At 38.5% G+C, this 23,722-nt stretch overlaps 1 protein-coding gene across 5 annotated transcripts; it reads right to left on the reverse strand.

Moving 5' to 3' along the window:
• Nucleotides 1–468: 468 nt before the first annotated feature.
• On the reverse strand, nucleotides 469–23,722 carry LOC147162087 (uncharacterized). Of its 5 annotated transcripts, XM_086096868.1 has the most exons (3): nucleotides 14,760–15,173; nucleotides 11,440–11,585; nucleotides 11,137–11,336 (listed from the first exon to the last, which is right to left on the reverse strand). In XM_086096868.1, exons 1-3 carry the CDS (start codon nucleotides 14,866–14,868, stop codon nucleotides 11,295–11,297), a joined length of 297 nt encoding a protein of 98 aa, XP_085952994.1. In that variant the 5' UTR covers nucleotides 14,869–15,173; the 3' UTR covers nucleotides 11,137–11,294. The 5 variants fall into 5 exon arrangements, with proteins under 5 accessions (XP_085952992.1, XP_085952993.1, XP_085952990.1 ...); XM_086096866.1 differs by lacking the exons at nucleotides 11,137–11,336; nucleotides 11,440–11,585; nucleotides 14,760–15,173 and adding exons at nucleotides 469–3,061; nucleotides 3,994–4,379; XM_086096867.1 differs by lacking the exons at nucleotides 11,137–11,336; nucleotides 11,440–11,585; nucleotides 14,760–15,173 and adding exons at nucleotides 469–3,061; nucleotides 3,212–3,260.

Here is a 23,722-nt window from a genome sequence, read left to right on the forward strand (position 1 = left end):
TCTCAGTATCCAGAGGCTTTTGTATTAGTAAACTTTGCATTGCGACCTCAAAGAGAGTAAGCGTTTTTCAACACTTTAGATTGGTAAATAATTTGAAAAAATGACAACCAGGAGTGGAGTTAAAAATATAAATGAATACCCAATTGCGACCTATGGGGTTTCCGCCCAACGCTAGCTTTTTATTCTTTATTGCAAACCTTATGAAGTGAATTCAGATATTTGCTAGTACATTATATTGAAAATAATTGCTCAAATAAGTGCAGACTGAGAACTCAGTCTTCAGGTAACTGCCAACCTCAGCAGAGGTTGTCTTGTGATGAGCACACAGCTGAAAATGGGTCGTATTCGGGGGCACCATGCGGTCATTGCTAACACACTACCCTACTCAAGAGACTATCTACAACCCATTAAATGGTTGTGCTGAAAGAATAAAAAAAAAAAATGTTGGGTGAACGTCCCAAACATATATATTTTTTAAAAGCTGTACTTTATTTAGGATCAGGTACACGTTTTCATTTCAACACAAAAAGTCATTTTCAAACAATCATTCACCTATGCACATTAAAAAACAAAATTACGTAATTTCATACATTGCTTTGAGTGTTTTAGCACGAGTACTAATTCTCAACACTTGTCCACACGAGATTTATAAGCAGATAGGTAAAATCAAGAAGGTAGATATAATACAAGAATGTAAATTATTTAAAATCAGTCATAGTACAGTAAACACATTTAATATTAAACACGAAAAATTTAATTTTAAAAAATGGGGCAGTGCACATTAATTAGCATTCACATGTAACCATATAACATGCCAGATTATAGCCCTCTACCAATTTAATCTGTAGCCCCTTGCCTGGTTGATATAACATTTTGAATACAATTAAAAATAGAGTAAGTAAAGTCAAGATCTACAATAAAAGTAAACATAATTCTTTCAGTGGTAGGCGCCCAAAAGAGCTAGTGTGCACAAGAAGGATGTACATTCTACAACTGTCTGTTCATTTTGCTAACGAATGAGGCGGAACCAGACGAATATGGTAAAGATGTCACTTCACCTTGCCATGGTAATACACATCTACATGTGTTTGAGTGTAATATTTTATGTATGTGCATTTATTTGCATATAAACCTTTATGGTTGTGGGTTTCTGTAAAAATTGGGGAAAATTATTTATCTCAAGATTATTTTGTAAACTACTTCCGGTTTTGGGTCACACATTTACTTCCTGTCTGTTGCTCGTATAATGTAGGTGAGTGAGGGTGTTTTGTTTGTTTATTTAATGTTTGAGTCAAAATTAGGATTGTAAATATTGACTGTAAATATGGTACTATGGAATATATTTTAGTTTTAATGGTAGTGGTGTGGTTCTTGACTGGAGTAGATGCACTGCTAGTGCTGCAAATGATTGTGACGTAAAAAGTAGTCGAAGAAGGAGAAGGTGATGTGTCGGCAGAGGTGGACAATTAACAACGTTTTGCCAGCAAAACAGGCATTCGTCAGTGACGGACTGACGGAATGCCCGCCTGTTTGTCGGTCCTAAAATGGTGGTGGTGATGAAATGTGATGACGGAAGCGTGGATGAAATAACACAATGGACTGGCAATTACAATTTGGTTTGGCTTGAAAAATATGGACTGACGATTAAGGACAGGCACCCAAGCCGCTGACGAATGACAACGTTTTTCTAAATTACCCGCCTCAGTTTACTGTGCCATCGTTTAAATATAAATTATTATATGAGATCATATCAAGCATCATTGATCACTCTTATTCTCACTAGAACACTTGTGACCCTTAGCATAACTCTTACTTAGGAATATTTTACCACAAATCGAACAAGCAAAAGGTTTCTCACCAGTGTGGGTTCTTGTGTGTACATTTAAGGCTCCCTTCTGAGAGAAACATTGACCACAAACTGAGCAGGAAAAAGGTTTTTCTCCGGTGTGTGTTCGAATGTGTGTTACTAAGTGTCCCTTCTGAGAGAAACGCTGACCACAAACTGAGCACGGAAAAGGTTTCTCACCAGTGTGGGCTCTTGTATGTATTTTTAAGTATTCATTTGTAGAGAAGCTTTGGCCACAAACTGAGCAGGAAAAAGGTTTTTCACCAGTGTGGGTTCTTATATGTGTTTTTAAATTTCCCTTACTAGAAAAATTCTGACCACAAACAGAGCAGGCAAAAGTTTTCTCGCCAGTGTGGGTTCTTGTGTGTATTTTTAAGTTTGCGCTCTGAGAGAAGTTTTGACCGCAAACCGAACAGACAAAAGGTTTCTCGCCAGTGTGGGTTCTTGTGTGTCTTAACAAGTGTCCCTTATCGGAGAAACTTTTACTGCAAACTGAGCAGGCAAATGGTTTCTCACCAGTATGTGTTCTTGTGTGCACATTTAAGATGCCCTTCTGGGAAAAACACTGACCACAAACTGAGCAGGCAAAAGGTTTCTCACCGGTGTGGGCTCTTGTGTGTATTTTTAAGTATTCCTTTGTAGAGAAACTTTGGCCACAAACTGAGCAAGCAAAAGGTTTCTCTCCTGTGTGGGTTTTTATGTGTGTTTTTAAATTTCTCTTACTCGACAAATGTTGACCACAAACTGAGCAAACAAAAGGTTTCTCTCCAGTGTGGACAATCATATGCTGTTCCCAAAAAGACTTGTAGCGAAACATTTTCCCACACTGAGAACATTTCCAACATTTGCTGTCAGTGTGACATGTCATATCACCCTCAGACTGTTCATCGTCATCAGTGTGAGAAGAGTGTGACATGTCGTCACCATCAGACATTGGAGCTAAACGGCTGTCTGCTTGTGATCCTCCACATTGCTCGCCATCAATTTCTGTTGTCATGTGTTGACTTGAGCTGCAGCTTGGAGGCTCCGCCTCTTCATATTGACCTTCAGTCTTCAAATGGGCATCAGTCACCAGCAACTCTGTGAAATCTTCCTCCTCTTTAATGTATGGTGTCAGCTGCTCCTCTTTAACTTGAAGAGGCTCCAAATCCTCTTCTTTAATACTGGGGAACTCTGGCTCCTGCCTCTCAGGACGAAGATATGTTTCACAGATCTCTGCAGGGCACAAGACAAGCATGGTTTGGTAAAGTCAGTCTGTTGTGTCTTTGATGTTGTATATTTTATATATGGAAATCACTAACCGCTAACACATCAGATATGTAACAGTAATTGTTCCAGATATAGAATATAAAAAAATATCTTCACCTTTAATTTGTCTTCTAACAGACTTAAGCCTTCTTGAAAGCCAGGTTTTGTGAATCTGAAATCTGATAAGTTAAATAAAACAAAAAAAACATGCATTACTAATAGTGTGTTGTGAACGTGAAGTGAAATGGAAGAAAAAAATATAGACCAAAAAATAATTGCCTTCTCTTGCAAATTTTACCATCCTAATTCCACATGAAACCGCTAAATCTGGAATTAAGGTCTAATAAAAGAGGAAATAAGGCACATCAGTGTTTGCTTAAACACCTAACATCAAATTCCTGCATGGCTGACATTCATCTAGTCTACTGGGCGAGTGGGCGTGTGTGACCTCAGGGAAGACCCCCCCCCCCCCCATTAGTTAAGTTATTGTAAATTAGTTAGTTAAAATTGTAATCATATGCAACATAACTATTGACGTTGGTTATTGGAATTTTATATATATTAATACATATGAAATATGCATCTACATTGAAACACGGTAAACTAAAGTGGGCCGGTCTGAGCCATGAAACTCCAGGGCTGAAAATGAGTCCCAGTCCGGCCCTGCTCACAGGTGTCATAGGACTTGTGACTTGTAAGTTCGGAATTGTCCATCGTGATGTTTTGAGCATGAAACAATGAGTCATTTTACCCACTTTTTGAAGTATTTTAAATTGTCATAACTTCCTCAAATCTTTATCTTTCCGAAATTTCAAAAATATTGTATCCCTATTTTCCGGCTCTTTTCAGTGACGTTCGTCTTGAAAGAAGATTTGATTATTTATTTTTTTGTCACGTACCTACAACTGGAGGCCTATTGCAAACAGAGCTCAGCAGTTGACGTTGTCGCTCGTTCTCCTCTTCTGCTCCACGAAGCTCTTCTTCGTACTTGACTCTACTTGCGTACATTTTCATGTGATAATCAATCTCTGCTGAGTCAATGTGTTGATAACAAACGCGTCTCCATTGTTGGCTTTTAGCAAGCTAAGCTAACGTAAGATAAGCAAGGCTGAGAAGCTTCAAGGAGAACTGAGACGAATTAGCCGCGCACAAAGACGATATTTGACTTCAATAAAGTAGTGATGGACGCACTTTGTCGACGTTTGAGTACGTTCAGTGCGAATTCATGACGAATTATTTAATGAAGCACGTATGGCTACATCCTGATAAAGAGTAGCTCTGTAACGTGTAATCTACGGCGAGTTCACTTAGACAAACTTCATGCCACTGGCACTCCCCATCAGCAGACTTCGAGACTTAGCACGACGCAGCCTGCTGCCGGTGTTTTTCTTCTTGTTTTTATTAATTGCGTATTCTTGATGATTTTACCATGTGTCCTTGCAAGCATCTTATATGTGATATGTCCTCTGACGTTGCTTTCATTGTTACTATTATGATGCACTCTTGTTATAACTGGCTAAATATAATTTATTGGGTTTGTGGTTTATGCTTTTTACATCAAACATTGCTGATGATCCAAACACAATTTCGTTGTTTTCTGTGACAATGACAATAAATCTTGAAATCTAAATCTGATTGCAAGCAACGTGCATGTGCATATACCGCCATCTACTGTATAAGTATGGAGGTAAATTTGGTGCAAAACTAACTTGTGCAAAAAATTTGTACCTGTAGAAAAAAGTCTAAATTTGTATCTGTAAAAGTCGTGATTTGTATCTGTAAAAAAAATGTGTGCCTGTAAAAAAAAAATTTGTGTCTGTAAAAGAAATTTGTACCTGTAAAAAAAAAATGTGTATGTGTAAAACAAATTTGTATCTGTAAAAACAAATTTGTACCTGTAAAAGTCATGATTTGTATCTGTACAAAAAAAAATTCGTACCTGTATTAAAAGTATAAATTTGTATCTGTAAAAGTTGCGATTTGTACCTGTAGAAATGACAACTTGTAGTCAAAGAAGTCGCCACTAGGAGTCACAAGTGGTTTTTCTGCTGCTGTTCAGTGACGTGAGTTTTGCCCCATTTCTCGCGCTACAAATGGAGCAAAACTAATTTGTACTTGTAGAGCGCCGTGATTTGTACTTGTAAAGAAGGGGGCGGGTTCTGGTGAATGAAGGGTTGTTTTGACCAATCAAGTGAGAAGGATTTGAGCGGATTGGAGCGCAACCTCATTGGTTTAGCGAACGACGGTGGCGGGACTCGCGGAAGGATACAAGCAGGACACATCGTCGCCAACCAACATACATATTAAGAATACTTCTTAATATGTATGTTGAGGAAGAATACTTCAGTATTCTTAATATGTATGTTGAGGAAGAATACTTCAGTATTCTTAATATGTATGTTGAGGAAGAATACTTCAGTCGACTGAAGTATTCTTAATATGTATGTTGGTTGGCGACGATGTGTCCTGCTTGTATCCTTCCGCGAGTCCCGCCACCGTCGTTCGCTAAACCAATGAGGTTGCGCTCCAATCCGCTCAAATCCTTCTCACTTGATTGGTCAAAACAACCCTTCATTCACCAGAGCCCGCCCCCTTCTTTACAAGTACAAATCACGGCGCTCTACAAGTACAAATTAGTTTTGCTCCATTTGTAGCGCGAGAAATGGGGCAAAACTCACGTCACTGAACAGCAGCAGAAAAACCACTTGTGACTCCTAGTGGCGACTTCTTTGACTACAAGTTGTCATTTCTACAGGTACAAATCGCAACTTTTACAGATACAAATTTATACTTTTAATACAGGTACGAATTTTTTTTTGTACAGATACAAATCATGACTTTTACAGGTACAAATTTGTTTTTACAGATACAAATTTGTTTTACACATACACATTTTTTTTTTACAGGTACAAATTTCTTTTACAGACACAAATTTTTTTTTTACAGGCACACATTTTTTTTACAGATACAAATCACGACTTTTACAGATACAAATTTAGACTTTTTTCTACAGGTACAAATTTTTTGCACAAGTTAGTTTTGCACCAAATTTACCTCCATACAGTCGACTGAAGTATTCTTAATATGTATGTTGGTTGGCGACGATGTGTCCTGCTTGTATCCTTCCGCGAGTCCCGCCACCGTCGTTCGCTAAACCAATGAGGTTGCGCTCCAATCCGCTCAAATCCTTCTCACTTGATTGGTCAAAACAACCCTTCATTCACCAGAGCCCGCCCCCTTCTTTACAAGTACAAATCACGGCGCTCTACAAGTACAAATTAGTTTTGCTCCATTTGTAGCGCGAGAAATGGGGCAAAACTCACGTCACTGAACAGCAGCAGAAAAACCACTTGTGACTCCTAGTGGCGACTTCTTTGACTACAAGTTGTCATTTCTACAGGTACAAATCGCAACTTTTACAGATACAAATTTATACTTTTAATACAGGTATGAATTTTTTTTTGTACAGATACAAATCATGACTTTTACAGGTACAAATTTGTTTTTACAGATACAAATTTGTTTTACACATACACATTTTTTTTTTACAGGTACAAATTTCTTTTACAGACACAAATTTTTTTTTTACAGGCACACATTTTTTTTACAGATACAAATCACGACTTTTACAGATACAAATTTAGACTTTTTTCTACAGGTACAAATTTTTTGCACAAGTTAGTTTTGCACCAAATTTACCTCCATATTATAAGACAACACTCTACAAAACAGCTTCGTCGCCCTCAAAAATTTTACACAAAACTTAATCACTTCCTTGCAAAAACACATATTGACATATCGCCGCACTCATGAGACAGTTGATTAAACACACATATCAGGTGTGCAAACATATAATCGCTTTATTGTAGACAAACTAATCAGGTTTGAGTTTAGCCCAAAGACGCCCGTGCAAGTCGTTGAAGCCACAGGGCGGCCATCTTACCACTCCCACCTCGCGAGAAGACTACTATCCAGTAGACCTATATACTATACGTATACGTACAGATTAGACAAATACAGCTCGTAGGCTCTTAGTATATGGTGGTTGGCAGGGTGGTCACTATTTTTTAACAAGTGGATGGTATGTGCTGTTTTGAAGACACCTTTTTTCTTTTATCGCTCAGTTCCTTAACTTCCTTAGATTCCATACCCAATATTAGATTTGGGAGAGGCATATTTTGTTGAATTACAAGGATAATTCTTAAATAAAAAAATATACAAGTTTCCTCCTGTAAACATCATTAAGCATATAATTAGTTTTTAAGGCAAGTTGTAAAATATCTGAAGTCCTCTTGTTTATATTTAACAAATTTAAAACATCATAAATCCTGCTGTTTCTACTGTGTACTGTCTCAAATACTCTCCAATTTCGATACTGTAAATCAGGGTACACCAATTCCGGTCCTCGAGGTCCGGAGTCCTGCAGGTTTTAAATGTTTCCGCCTACCAACACACCTGAAACTAATGATCAGGATCATTATCAGGCATGCTGATGAACTGATTATATGAATTAGGTGTGCTAGTGGGTGGAAACATCTAAAACCTGCAGGACTGGAATTGGTGAACTCTGCTGTAAATGTATAGGATCGTATGCCGAGAAACGTTTCTTGGGAGTGGTAATATGGCGGCCTTGCGGCTTCAAAAGTCTTGGGCTATCGACTATTCAGTAATATATACAGGTCAGTGGGTTATATCCAATTAGCATTTCTTGAATGTATTCAGGAGACAAACCATTATTATAGATCGATCATCAGGAGTAGCAGAATTTTGAAATCTATTCTACAGATGACTGGAATGGAGACAGTAAAGCCGAAAGGACTGGAGTGATACGTTCTGATCTCTTTTGTTTTGGTCATAATCCCAGCAGCAGTTTGATGCTCTTTTGAGGGAGTACAAACAAAAGGCCATTACAATAACCAAATCTACTGAAGATAAAAGTATGGATAAGCTTCCCCTGGTCCGCTTTGAGCATGCAACTCTTTACTCTATATATGTTTTAAAGCTGATAAAAGCCTGTTTTAGTGATTGATTTGAAATGACTGCTGAAAGGTCAGAGTCTATCAGCGTCCCAAGATTTTCTGACATTGTCTTTGATTTTTTTGTTTTTTTTAATATTGACTTTTAACAGAAACCATCTTATCTTTATTGCCTAAAACAATTACCTCCATTTTGTTTTGGTTGATCTGAAAGCAATCTTGCTTCATCCAGTTGTTAATTTACTTTAGACAGTACCCAACATGTTAATTGAACTGTTATTTGGGGGACAATGATAAATATAGCTGTGTGTCACTTGCATAGCCATGTCTACTATCTAACATATCATATCTAACATTGCCATTCTGAAGCGTTTGACCCTTGGGTAAGATACAGAAATAACAAAATGGGACCAAGGACTGATGATCCTTGAGGGACCCCACATCAAGGCCGTTCGATCAACTCAGCGCAAAAAGCAGCACAGCACAGATCAGTTTAGCTCATCTGTGCTTCAGTAACACTTAATAAATGACATACATGCTGTAGATTGCAGTTTGTGTGTCAAAAATAAAACATTTCCCTCTTTTTTCTCCATCCATACAGAAAATTGTCGAAAATAGTAAATTTTGTTTACGAAAATTCTGGGCATAACCCAAATTGTTCATAAACTGGGTCATTTGTAGCCTGCGGCTCCACTCTACTGTATATAAAATGGAACAACTCATTTTTGGAAGAGTTGTATTTTATTCAGGATCATATGTACACTTTCCCATCTTATCAAGAGTCAAAGTTTCTTCGCAGTCTATTTTGTCACTTAGTCACTTTATGTGTTTTAGCACAAGTGCTAATTCTAAACATTTGTCACGAAACTTGAAATGGTCATTAAAATGCAAGAATATATACAATATACTATACACGAAGGGAGATGTAGTACAAGATTGTTTAACATCAGCGTCATGGTTATTAGGTTAAAGAACAAACTTCTACAGTAAGCCTGTGAATATTTTTATCCATTCAAGCCATCCCATTCCCTGGGGATTGAAATCACTCACAACTGGACTGTTCTTGTTCCAAGGCAACTGCACCCGTCTCAACTCTTGCGTAGTGTGCAGTGTTTGCCAATTGTATTTAGAAGTGGCCCATCACTGGGCCACTGGTTTTGATGTGAATCTAAATTTTAATCACATTTGTGTGGCAACTAGAAAATCAAAATACACAACCTTTCACACACGTTAAAAATGCATTTTTGGCCCGCCACACCATCATCAAACCTTTCAATAAAGTGTATAAAGTATACATTTGTGGTTTACAACTATTCTTAATATTTTCATATGTGCATGTGTGTGAATGAAAGGGTGAAGCTTGTGTATGTGAACAGTACTTCCTCACAGAGTACATTCAAGTGAATAAGGTCCGATTTTCAATGTATTCCTATTTTTGTCTTTATTCTTGGAATAAAAAAAAAGAAAATTGTGATCAAGCACAACATATTGTACGGAGAGCCTCAAGTACAAGTGAGGTTCAGACGCATTGGGCCTCATTTATTAACAATTTGTGCACAAAAATGTTTTTCATTCATTCATCAATATATTCGTACTTGAATTTGTGCGTATTCTGCAAACAAATTTAGAACATACTCAGACCATGCGTGCACACAAATAATGACAAACCAGCTTCTAAAAAAACATCAAAATACAAATATTTTACCCAATACACACAACATACTTGGAACTACAGTCATATATAAACACTAATGATAATTTTAACAATATTAACTTAAATCGTTAATTTGCTAACAAGTTGACGAATGTCCTAAATAAACATGAAAAGGACACTTGTCACGTTAAGCCTCGTTCCGTTCAAGTACTTCAAATTGTTCTATCCAACCTTTTATATGTGAACTGATGAAACCTGCTCAAATTTTAGGCCAAACGGCTTCTCAGACAACCAGATGAGTCAAGTGGCAAATGAGTCAAATCTAACTTTAGGTTTCATTGATCACTTTTACTTTTACCAACACACTTGTGTCTCTTAATTTTGCCCTTCTGATAGAATCTTTCACCACAAACTAAACAGGCAAAAGGTTTCTCACCAGTATGGATTCGTGTGTGACTTGTCAAGGTTCCCTTCTGTGAGAACCTTTGACCACAAACTGAGCAGGGAAAAGGTTTCTCACCAGTGTGCGTTCTTGTGTGACTTGTTAATGTTCCCCTCTGTGAGAATTTTAGGCCACAAACTGAGCAAGCAAAGGGTTTCTCACCTGTGTGTGTTCTTGAATGACTTCTTAAGGATGCCTTTTTAGAAAATCTTTGACCACAAACTGAGCATGGGAAGGGCTTCTCTCCAGAGTGCGTTCTTACATGTGATGTCAAAACGTGTCTACGAGAGAATCTTTGACCACAAACTGTGCATGCAAAAGGTTTCTCTCCAGTGTGTGTTCTTGTGTGTGTTGTCATAGCATGTCTACGAGAGAACCTTTGACCACATTCTGAACAAACAAAGGGTTTCTCTCCAGTGTGGATTCCTGTATGACTTATCAGGTTTCCCTTATGAGAAAATCTTTGCCCACAAATTGAGCAGGCGAAAGGTTTCTCCCCAGTGTGTGTTTTTATGTGTTTTGTTAGAGTACCATTTTCACAGAAACTTAAATTACATACTGAGCAGACAAATGGTTTCTCTCCAAAATGGGTTCTTGTGTGACTTTTTAAATATCCCTTATGGGAGAATTTTTGTCCACATATTGAGCAAGAAAAAGGTTTCTCCCCAGTGTGCATTCTTGTGTGATATATCAAGGTTCCCTTTTGAGTGAATCTTTGACCACAAATTGAACAGGCAAAAGGTTTTTCACCAGTGTGTGTTCTTGTGTGTCTCCTTAGGTTTCCCTTTTCAGAGAATCTCTGGCCACAAACTGAGCAAACAAAAGGTTTCTCCCCAGTGTGGCTAATCATATGATTTTTCAAACGGCTCATATAAGCAAAGGTTTTCCCACACTGAGAACATTTCCAGCTTTTGCTGTCACCATGACGTTTCAAATCACCTCCAGACTCTTCACCATAATCATTTTCATCACCATCATCATCATCATCATCATGCGACGTTGAGTCGTCACTATCTGATAGTGGTGCTATGAGTCCGTTGGCTTGTGATCCACCACAGTGGTCTCCATCACCTTCTGTTGTCACGTGACTCAAGCTGCTGCTGATGCTGTTGTTGTTGTTGTTGTTGTTTAAAGGCTCCGCCCCTCCACTCTCCTCACCTTCGTCATCATCTTCACACATCAAAGGGACGTCAGTCAGTAAGACCTTAATGATACCCTCTTGCTCTTTCTCTTCAATGTGCAAGGACTCTTCCTCCTCTTTGATGTAAGCAACCTCTTTATCCTCCACTTCCTCTTTAATGTGCGGGGACTCTTCCTCCTCTTTGATGTAGGCGGGCTCTTTATCCACCACGTCCTCTTTAATGTGTGAGGACTCAGACTGAAGATCTAACGATAAAGGCCCAACATCGTTACTGATGTCTGCAAGGCAAAAGAAGACAAACATGTGAGCTAAATCTTGTCGCTTTATTTGCGACCTCCTTGGTCTTTGATCATCTGTTCACATGGCCGTGCTTCCAACCAGCGATCCCATTGTGGAGCTGAGATAAACAGGAGGAGCAAGGAGTGAAAAATCATTGTACAAATGAGGCCTCCATGTCGTCATTTAATGGTGACGGCAGTTAAAATGCCATGTCTTTGATGTGTCACAAATGAATCAACTGCATGTCTGAATTACTATCCCAACACACCACTATGCTTTCTTTCATAAATAATCAAATTAAACTCAAATATGATCAACACCATTAGTCATTGATGCCAAGTTCAACCCCTACCATAATATCTCATAAACATTCTGGATAGTTTCTCAGGAACATTTTAATTTTGTCAGGAACTTTTAAGGGTGTATTTAGACCTCCACTGTTTGGTCCGCTTTAAACGGACCAGAGTTTGTTTCCCACGCTGATCCGGACCTTTTGTGCAGGTCTGAATACACACAAACGAATCCTGGAGCGGACCAAACAAGCAGAACGAGACCCACTTTTTGAGGTGGTTTCGGTCCGCTTCCAAACGCACTCGGTGCGGTTCTGTTCGCAGTCTGAATACAAACCACGGCTGATCCGCTCCAACTGCAGGACATATGCGCCTTTTTGGGCTTAACAAGCCACCGTAGCCAAGCATCGAAGGGGGGAAACATTTCCCGGTGGTGAATATTGTGCTAAATTCATTCATAATCGTCCGTATTCTTTTTAGCCATGCTGCTGTCAGCATGTTGTGGGGGCTGGGCACGCGGAGCGCAACTGCTCCTACTGCACGCAATCGACTACGCGTTCCAAAATTAGGAACAGCGTTGCGGAAACACCGTTGAATGAGCTACTCTTGATGCTCGCAAATATCTTGCATCTAATAACGGCACAAATATGCAGAGCAGTAATGCAGCACGTCGGAATGTCATGTTTTCCTCTATTTCCAGGTTTGGTTATGCCTTCAGCGCTCATTATTTTTTGTCCAAGAGGAGCACAGATCGTCACGCGGGTTGATGTGATTACACAATATAGTCCACTTGCAAAAAGCACAGTGTGAATATGAACCGCACCAAACAAACAAAAATAAAGTCCGCATTTGGTCCGGACCAAAGAAGCGGACTAAAGGACTTTTCTGTTCTGAATACACCCTAAGTCTCATCCTAAATAAATACATGCCACCAAAACTACAAACAATATTTTACTTCTTTGAATAGTTTTGAGTGACAAAATACTAACCTTTTTTCTTCTTCATTTTTTAGTTTTAATTTATTCCATACGAATAACACATTACAAGAAATTAATGATCTTTTATAGGGACAGACCAAATTATCTGCCAGACCGATTATTATCTGCGCCAATATTCTGCATTTTGCCGGCTATCACCACCTTTTTATTTATTTATTTAAAAAAATCTGACAATTAGAGAAAAGTTTCAAACTGTTTACTTCTGTTTTTACATTTTAATTAACTTTATAAGAGATGCTCCTGATCCTGAGAGCCTCTGCACCTTTTGTTGTTTGAAATGAAACACAGATAAGTGACAGTTTAACTGTTTAAAGCACTGTGTCTGTGTGCAAACGACTACTTTATTTATCATAGAATAACAAACGCAATGACATAACACTGCACTGTGTGCATTTATCCAGCTCATTGATCATTTTTTCGGCATTTTTTTCGGCGTTTCAGTTTTCGGCCAAGCGTTTCTCATTTTCGCTTCCTGCCAAAAAATTTCATTTCAGTGCATCCCTACTAAATATTCAAAGTTTTATAGTGTCAAGAAAATCTTTGCAATCTTTATTTGACCATAATTGTTAATTAATAATTTAAAAAACAACAACAACAAAAACATGTGCTTCGTTCACTCACAAGTAGGGACGGGCACCTTTCGTATTTGAACCGGTTAGGTTCCAATTCTCAGTACCGGGGAATCGATACCGGTACTGAACAGTACCAATTTTTTGTTCTTTTTTTTTTTTATAAATGCTAATTTATTTAATAATATATATATATATATATATATATATATATATATATATATATATATTTTTTTTTTTTAAAGAGCATTCACTTTAACAGTTATTTTTCATTAAACACATTTTGACAAATAACAAAATATCATGAATTTAAAACAAAAGCGGCAGGGAGGATGTACTAAAAAAATAAAGGTATAACATTTTACAATGAATAAAGTATAAATAATATCAAAAATGAATCAATATTACAAATTACAAAGCGAGAAGCAACAAAAAGTAGTTAAGCAGTAATACAAGGACAGAAGAAAAATATTTTTATTTGGGTTATTTTGGTTCCTTGTGCAGTTCTCCAAGAATGTGCCTGCTGGCTGCATGTAGCACAATGAAATATATCCAACCCACCTTGGAATGAAATCTCACAAATAAATTAGTTTTAAGATGACGTGAATGACAATGAAACGAATAATTGGGAGCAAAATCATATTAATGTACCTGACGCGGTACGTGATGCCTGCTAGTGTTGACAACAAGATTTTGCAATTTTACCCATAGGAAATTATAAATATGGTCACCACTAAGTATTGTTTTAAAACGCCGTTTATAATATGAGGTGTTCCTGTTGCACCCTGGATTGCTTCATGTCACTCAAATTCCCCCCCCCCCACACACACACACATTCTTATCAACCAGAGTCTGAAAGAAGCATATTTTAATAAAGACCCAATCAGACATCTTAAAATATAAAAAGTCTCATTTTCCCCCAAAGTACAGTCACACGAAGAAAAAAAAATTATACTGAAGTACAGTAAGAAATAATGTGTACTTCGGTACTTTGCTCCAGCCCCACTATTGCAATTTCAGAATGATTTCACTTGGCATGACCAAAGACTCTGGGGGAAAAAAGCTAACACGAAGACAAAACCGGCAAAAGTCTTGCTTGCATTCCTCCAAAAAGGCTATTTAATCGTGAAATGGTCACACTTAAGTTATGCAGCATTCAGATCAAACCATTGTATATGCTGACTACGCACCTGGGTCCACCATGAGATCCAAACATTATTGAATGTAATGAAATCGTCACACAGTGCCCGTAAACACAGGATTACTGTTAAGGAATTAAGTACAGTATTTCCGAAACAAGTGAGACGTGAACAAACCTGCTGTGTGTACTCCAACTCGAGGCGTCTGTTGTTGACGATGTCCCTCGTTCTCCTCTTTCGTTCCGCAAAGTTCCTCCTCGCACTCTACTGTCTTTCTTGCACACATTTTGATACGACGATCACAACATTTTACGATCACACTTGCTATCAGTTTAGTGCAGTGTTGCTCACGAATGCGTCTTTGTTAGCGGCTAGCAAGCTAGGCTAAGCTAAACTAGGCCGAAACCAAGAGGCGTCAAACTATGTGCACAGAGGCGACTTTAACAGAACACAACAATTAATTTAGTTACGTAAAACTCCAGTGAAGTAGTAGAGGACATTCTACGTCAAATATTCTGTACGTTCGGTGGTATACAAATAAGCTTTGGTGAGCGATAAGGCACTGTCTGCGACGCGCATGCGCAACATGTCGGCCATCTTAGCCCCCCCCCCCCCCCCCCAAAAAAAATCTTTATTGAAAGTTGTATAAAATCTTAAAAAAGCATTTGCCTTCCTTGCTCATTTGTTGTTCTACTCGGCTCTTTGTTTTTAGCTAGGAGGGAATTCATGACAATTTTGGAAGTGTTTTTGTTTGATTGTATGTTTTTTGGCAGGGTGTTTAAAGTTTTCAACCGATGGATACCATTTAGGATGACCCCTTAGTGGCTGTTATACAAACAATCGAAAATGTATCTATCCCAGCTGACTTCGGGCAGTAGGCGGGGTACACCTGGTTGCCAGCCAATCGCAGGGCACACAGAGACGAACAACGATCCACACTCACAATCATACCTATGGACAATTTGGAGTGTTCAATTAACCTGCCATGCATGTCTTTGGAATGTGGGAGGAAACCGGAGTACCCGGAGGAAACTCACGCAAGCACGGGGAGACCATGCAAACTCCACCCAGGAAGGCCAAAGCCCGGAATCGATCTCACGCCCTCTGCACTGGGAGGCGGACACCGTGACGGGCTTTTAGTCATTTATTTATTTTAATTAATATTTTAATTAATTTTGAATTTTGGCAGCTTTGGTTCAACATAGAGGAAGGGCTGAATGCCAATATGATCCAAAATAATGTGGTGATTGTTTACTGCGGTGAAGCTAGCCGCCTCTTCTTTTTACGGAGTCAAGCCAGCCGCTCTTAATTTCAAGTTCGCCCTTTTCTAGGACTTACGGTAGAGTGGGTGAAGGGACGCTGTAGAGGAGACCTACATCCGTTTTTCAAAATAAAATGTTATTGACAGGCAGTTTAAAATATGTTTTTTTTTATAAAGGATATTTTATTGACAAACAGTTTAAAAAAATCAGTATAATACAACACTAATTCATGTTTAATTGGGTATGCACTCTTGTGGGGTGAACAGGTTCCATGACCTGGTAATGAGCTATAACATTGATATGTACAATTAAGTTAATTGAAAATGAGGGAAAGGTTGAAATGGAGAAAAAAATGCTGTGTGCAACATCCAGCAGACATGCCAATACGATGCAGCACTGATTTGGGGTGAATATGTTACATGACCTGGAAACTAGTGAGCTAAAATGCTAATATTCACAGGAATAAAAAAAATAAAATTAGAAAGTTAACATGAAAAAAATAAGAAGTGTGTGTGTCATCTAGCAAAAATAATTAACATTTAACAGGTGTTTTTCAAATTTGGCGGGCAAATGTTGATAAAAAGTATTTTTAATTAAGGGATTAATCGTGATTAATCAAATTTTAAAATGTGATTAATCTGATAAAAAAAATGTTTGACAGCTCTATTTTTTTCTCAATTCTATGTATGTTTATGTGAATAGGTGTGTTTCTTTTCTTTTCTTTTTTTTTTATTCAAGGCAGAGTTCTTTCCCAAAACAATTGTTCTCAGATGCTGGTGAAACATTCCCTGGCCTGTATTAGATCTCCACAGGTACAAAAAAGTTGAAAGCACCCCACGCGGTAAATAATAAATAAATCCAGATTTTAATTATTCATGTTCATGTTGGTACCCTAACCCTAGATTAAAACCCTATTTTAAAACCCTAAAACCATAATTAGAAACCTAGATTAAACCCCTATTTCAAAACCCTAACCCTAGTTTAAAACCCTACTTTGAAACCCTGTTTCAAAAACCTGATCTCAGTTGAAAGCCCTAATTTGAGACCCTAACCCTAGTTTAAATCCGTTCAATCATAACCCTAGTTTAAGGCCCCACTTTGTACATCTATCCATTCATTTTCTAAACTGCTTAGTCCTTACAACTAACTCTAATTTGAAACCCTAGCCCTAGTTTAAGCAATATAGGCCAACAAGGCAAAGCTGTGCACTGGTGATTTTGCATCATAAGCTAGTACATAGGTGTAAAACAAAGACCCGGGGGCCAGATGAGTTCCACCACGTCATCAAATTTTGGCCCGCAAATGCAAATCATTTGTCAACTTCAATGATCCCTGCTAAAATCTGTATCAAAATGTCATGTATAAAACATAATGTTGAGATTTTGCAATCATTTTTGTTACTCTTTTTTTTAACAGTAATTTGAATAACTATTACCCATGACTTCTGATTTAAAAACTAGTAATCCATCATCTTGTTGTGTATACTATACGTAGTAATACGATGAGACGTATAAACATTTGGTTTCACCGTCATAACAGCCCTCTGAAGTAAGCTGTAACTAGAAAGGGGCTGGTGACAAAACTGAGTTTGACTTAGCTTGTGTAACAGCACAGGTAGGAACACACTTATTACACCCCACAAACCCCACTCAACTGGAATGGCAGCTTGAGAGTGCCACCTTTTCAGTCGTCAGTGTGTGCAAATCATGGAGAGAAAGACATTTGAAGAGCAGTACTTTATTCAGGATCATAATCAGGTACACTTTTCATCTCTACACAAAGAGTGTGTGTTAGTACAAAAAGTTGAAACGTCCACACAAGACTTAAATTTACAAGAATACATATAGATAATTTTAAAAAAAAATCATTATTTAAAATCACTGTCATTGTAATTAGCTTTGATAATAAACATGGGGGGGGGGGGGTCATGATATATATAAAGGGACAGTGCATATGAATAGGCATTTACATGTAAACATGACAGATTGGCCTTTTGCACATACATCACGTGATCACGTGACTTCATCGGTGTGGATGGCAGAAGTGAATGAATGTTGATTTGAGGTGGATGGGACATGGAGCGACTTAGGGATTGTTATTATAGTAATTATAACTTATTATTGCCCATCTAGCCATGACATCTACTAGTTCGACAAACGTTCGCCTGTCAGTAGAAGTGCCACATTTAGTCATTGAGCGCAATATTTATACATGTCGGAGATTAATAGTTTGGAAACAGACCCTTAGCTTATCATCCATCGCCTGCTGTGCTCACTGTTTTAATAAAATTGCTGACTTTGCCAGTATTCAAACCTTTTTTTGGTCGTTGACTGGGTCTCTGGGACGAGACGCTTCGCTCACACCAGGGGGACAAGATACCAAAAAGTAAAACGAGTTTATCATGTAACTGACATATATTTTTTATAAAGGGACAGTCAGTGATCCCTAGGACCATCTAGTGGTGAACTAATAATTCATTCATTTTAAAAAACAAGTGTTTATGTCAATCGTTTGAAAAAAACATGTTGTATCGCATAATTCTTCTAATATATATATATATATATACTGTATATATATATAATCGTAGGTCTCGTAGTAATTAATCACATGGCTTTAGTCTCACCTTACTAGTGATGCAATGTTTCGCCGCCATCTTCCTGCTACGAATAACCAAAGGACAACTTTGCGAATGTAGTTAGCCGGGGTGGCATTGCATCGCGTGTCATACCCAATGGGTCGACCGCCGCATACCTTCCACAACTGGGGCCCGCAGGTGATCGTCACTGACTCCCGTGATTTGGGCTCCTATCGCTTGTCACCTTTTGTTTTGCTCTTACAAGATTTTACTAGCTTTTTTTTTTTTTTTACTATCTCCTCCCACTAGCCGCTCTTGTTAGCTGCTCTGGCTAGTTCAGGCTCGCTCGGCCTTTTCGGCAAAATACAAATTTGTGGTTGGCTTGCGAAATGTGGTTTCTCTGAGCCACCGTAGTGTGCATGCTCCTGTGTGTTTCTAATGCTATTCTTTGACCACTAGATAGCGCTTCATTGTTACCTAAAACTCGGGACAGTCACAAGTGCTTAATGTTAAAAAAAAAAAAAAAAACTTTAACGTGTAGCTTAATGTTAGAAAACTACGACCAATCACAAGAATTTTGATTGTCAAATGTTGGTGGACATAAGTCCAGATGTGCATGTCAATTTTGGTGGCGAATGTCCATAGTTTTCTAACATTAAGCCATGTTGAGCTTCTTCTTTTTTTTTTTACATTAAGCGTTTTAGATTACTGGACCCTATTTTTTACACATTCCGACCTATACTGAACTCATATGGAACTAAGAGCGTAGTTTGTGTATGTGCAGTGGACAGGTAACTATTTGGCTCATTATTGTGATTTGAAATACGCTGTAATTCGACACCTGTTCTAATCTTTGTTAGTGTTGGTTTGCTAGTAAATGGACTGCATTTACATTGCGCTTTAACTACACCATATGGTGCCCAAAGCGCTTTACAATTAAGCCTCACATTCACCCATGCACACACACGCTTATACACCATTGGTCGACTGCTGCCATGCGAGGCGCTGCCAGGTCCACTGGGAGAAAATCATGGTTTAGTGTCTTGTTTAAGGACACTTTGACATGGTCACCAGGGATAAGAATCGAACCCACAACCTTACGGAAAGGAGACGACCACTCAACCACTGAGTCATGCCGCAGTGATCTACTAACCCCGTAAAAAAATGATCGCTGCAAATCCGTGAATATTTTGAGGGCTGCCAGTGATAGTCTTGCTATCCATCCGTCTTCTATTTTAATCAGCAGTCATGTGATAAAAAGCCAAGTTTGTGTTACACCCTCGTCTCTCAGTACAAGCTACCGCACAGTTAGATCTGACCATTTTAGAAGATAATTGATCAGATACAAGACTATACGCTTTACGAGTTTCAAGGGTTTCAAAAGATGCAAGTGGTTATTTTGCCGTCCGTGCCGCAGGGGGCGTTCCCATGAAGGCTGTGATGTCACGTGCAAAAGGTCGATAGTCATTAGATAATTTTAATCTGCAGCACCTTGTCAGGTTGATGTAATATTTTGAATACAAATGTAAAAGTAGGGTAAGTCAAGGCACATACAATACACTTTACAAGTACACAAATCATTCGTTCATTCAGCGGTAGATGTGATTTCAGCTTTATTTTAAATGTAAATTCAGGAATTAGATCATATGAAAATTCATCAATCACAGCTATTTTCACCAGCACACTTGTGCCTCTTGGCTTTGGCCTTACTTGGGAATCTTTGACCACAAACTGAGCAGGTAAATGGTTTCTCACCAGTGTGGGTTCTTGTGTGTCTGTTTAAGTTCCTCTTCTGAGAGAAACTTCGACCGCAAACTGAGCAGGCATAAAGTTTTTCACCTGCGTGGGTTCTTGTGTGTCTGTTTAAATTACTCTTCTCAGAGAAACTTCGACCACAAACTGAACACGCATAAGGCTTCTCACCTGTGTGGGTTCGTGTATGTGTTTTTAAGCCTCCCTTGTGAGAGAAACTTCGGCCACAAACAGAACAGGCAAAAGGCTTCTCACCAGTGTGCGTTCTTGTGTGTATTTTTAAGCCTCCCTTGTTAGAGAAACTCTGGCCACAAACTGAGCAGGCAAAAGGTATCTCACCTGTGTGGGTTCCTATGTGTCGTTTTAAGCCTCCCTTGTGAGAGAAACTCTGGTCACAAACTGAGCAGGCAAAAGGTTTCTCACCAGTGTGGGTTCTTGCGTGATATGTTAAGGTTTTCTTCTCAGAGAATTTTACGCCACAAACTGAGCAGGCAAAGGGCTTCTCACCAGTGTGTGTTCTTGTGTGTATTGTTAAGATTCCGTTCTGAGAGAAACTCTGGCCACAAACCGAGCAGGAAAAAGGCTTCTCACCAGTGTGGGTTCTCGTGTGTTGTTTTAAGTTTCCCTTCCGAGAGAAACTCTGGCCACAAAGCGAGCAGGCAAAAGGTTTCTCACCAGTGTGGGTTCTTGTGTGTCTTTTTAAGCTTCCGTTCTGAGAGAAACTTTGATCACAAACTGAGCAGGCAAAAGGTTTCTCACCAGTGTGGGTTTTTGTGTGTTGTTTTAACTTTCCCTTCTCAGAGAAACTTCGACCACAAACTGAGCACGGAAAAGGTTTCTCACCAGTGTGGCTAATCACATGTCTTCTCAATTGAGACTTACACCCAAAAGTTTTTCCACACTGAGAACATTTCCAACGTTTGCCGTCAATGTGACACATCACATCACATTCAGACTGTTCATCGTCATCAGTACGAGACATGTCGTCACCATCTGACATTGGAGCCAACCAGCTATCTACTTGTGAACCTCCACGGTGGTCTTCATCACCTTCTGATGTCATTTGTTGTCTTAAGCTGCTGCTTGGAGGCTCTGCCCCTTTGCTCTCTTCATATTGACGTTCATCTTCAGTCTTCAAAAGGACACCAGTCACAGGCAACTCTGTGAAATCCTCCTCTTCTTTAATGCATGGTAGCAAGTTCTCTTTTTTTATGTTTGGAGGCTGCAGCTGCTCCTTTTCTTTAACTTGAAGAGGCTCCAAATCCTCTTCTTTAATACTGGGGAACTCTGGCTCCTGCCTCTCAGGACGAATATATTTTTCACAGATCTCTGCAGGACACAAGACACGCGTGGTTTGGTAAAGTCAGTCTGTGGTGTCTTTGATGTTGTGTATTTGGAAATCACTAACCGCTAACACATCAGATATGTAACAGTAATTGTTCCAGATATAAAATTTAAAAAAATCTAATAGAAGACAAATGAAGAAGTGAAGACCTCTTCATTTGTCTTCTAACAGACTAAGCCTTCGTGAAAGCCAGGTTTTGTGAATCTGAAATCTGATAAGTTTAAGAAAAAAAAAACATGCATTACTAATAGTGTCGTGAACGTGAAGTGAAATGGAAGAAAAAAATATACACCAAAAAATAATTGCCTTCTCTTGCAAATGTTACCATCCTAATTCCACATGAAACCGCTAAATCTGGAATTAAGGTCTAATAAAAGAGAAAATAAGGCACATCAGTGTTTGCTTAAACACCTAACATCAAATTCCTGCATGGCTGACATTCATCTAGTCTACTGGGCGAGTGGGCGTGTGTGACCTCAGGGAAGTTAAGTTATTGTAAATTAGTTAGGCGGATGAGTCAAAGGTTAGCTGAAATTAACATCTACTGACTGCTCACTTTTTTTTTTTTACAACATGCGTCACTTGATGTCAAATTCCCAAAACAATTGACAAGTGACAAGGAAGTGAACAACAGCTGATAACATCAGCCTGATCAGCCCAAATAAAAAACAGTCACAAAGTGATCCTCACTCTTCACTCAAATAGTCGTCCTCCTGCCAACAGATACTTCAACCTACCTCATCCAACCCTATATTTTCCACAGACTCAAACTACACAGACAGAGTCATCAACATCACCACAGACCTCACCAATATGTAAATATTGGAATTCAATTCATGCACACAAAAGAAAGAGTAAGCAACACAAAAACAAACAATATGATGTGTAAATAATGGTCCAATAGCATGTTTGGCTGATCATGTTTTTACTAGTAATTTAATGTTGTGGTATTTATATTTGTTGGGAACAGTAAGTTACATAGAAGGGGAAAAAAAACCACGCTGCCCCACTAGAAGGAAGAGATAAATAGCAGGGCTTGACCTGCTTTTTCAGATTAAAAAAATATAGTAATTACATTAAAAACAAATATAGAAATGACTAGTTTTTAAATGTGACTGAAACTAACTTTAACATTTTGTACCCAATTTTGTAAACCCTGTCCTTGCCAATAGTAATTCACAAGGAAGTTAACGTGTGATTGCAGTTCCTTATTTGAGCTCTTAAAAAAATAGAAAATTTGTCATGTACATTGCCTTATTATCTCCTTATTTACGCTTTATGTTTAGAGAATATGAGAGGTGGTCAAATCAATTTCTTCAGCACTGAGTCTTCACTTTATGTTTTCATAATTGTTCAGATATACTGATTGTGATCTAGTAAGTTATTTAAAATTTTAATCATATGCAACGTAACTATTGACGTTGGTTATTGGAATGGTAAACTATTTTAGATATATTAATACATATGAAATATGCATCTACATTAAAACACGGTAAACTAAAGTGGGCCGGTCTGAGCCATGAAACTCCAGGGCTGAAAATGAGTCCCAGTCCGGCCCTGCTCACAGGTGTCATAGAACTTGTGACTTATAAGTTCGGAATTGTCCATCGTGTTGTTTTGAGCGTGAAACAAGGAGTCATTTTACCCACTTTTTGAAGTCTTTAAATTGTCATAACTTCCTCAAATCTTTATCTTTACGAAATTTCAAAAATATTGTATCCCTATTTTCCGTTTCTTTTCAATGCCGTTCATCTTGAAAGAAGATTAGACTTTTCTTGTTTGTCACGTACCTACAACTGGAGGCCTATTGCAAACAGAGCTCAGCAGTTGACGTTGTCGCTCGTGCTCCTCTTGTGCTCCACGAAGCTCTTCTTCGTACTTGACTCTACTTGCGTACATTTTCACGTGATAATCACGACACTTTAGACTCACACTTGATCTCTGCTGAGTCAATGTGTTGATAACAAGCGCCTCTCCATTGTTGGCTTTGAGCAAGCTAAGCTAACGTAAGATAAGCAAGACTGAGAAGCTTCAAGGAGAACTGAGATGAATTAGCCGCGCACGAAGACGATATTTGACTTCACTAAAGTAGTGATGGGCGCACTTTGTCGACGCTTGAGTACGTTCAGTGCGAATTCATGACGAATTATTTAATGAAGCACGTATGGCTACATCCTGATAAAGAGTAGCTCTGTAACGTGCAATC

The sequence above is a fragment of the Leptonotus elevatus genome, chromosome 15 (genome assembly GCF_054856555.1).
Source record: "Leptonotus elevatus isolate MCC_2025b chromosome 15, RoL_Lele_1.0, whole genome shotgun sequence".
Lineage (NCBI taxonomy): Eukaryota > Metazoa > Chordata > Actinopteri > Syngnathiformes > Syngnathidae > Leptonotus > Leptonotus elevatus.

What these genes read in the sequence shown, in the direction of transcription:
- LOC147162087 (XM_086096864.1), bottom strand. Translation starts at nt 14,868, where the DNA reads ATGTGTGCAAGAAAGACAGTAGAGTGCGAGGAGGAACTTTGCGGAACG. An exon ending in AGTTGGAGTACACACAGCAG is followed by an intron (nt 11,586 to 14,759) that starts GTTTGTTCACGT and finishes TTTGCCTTGCAG; the next exon opens with ACATCAGTAACGATGTTGGG.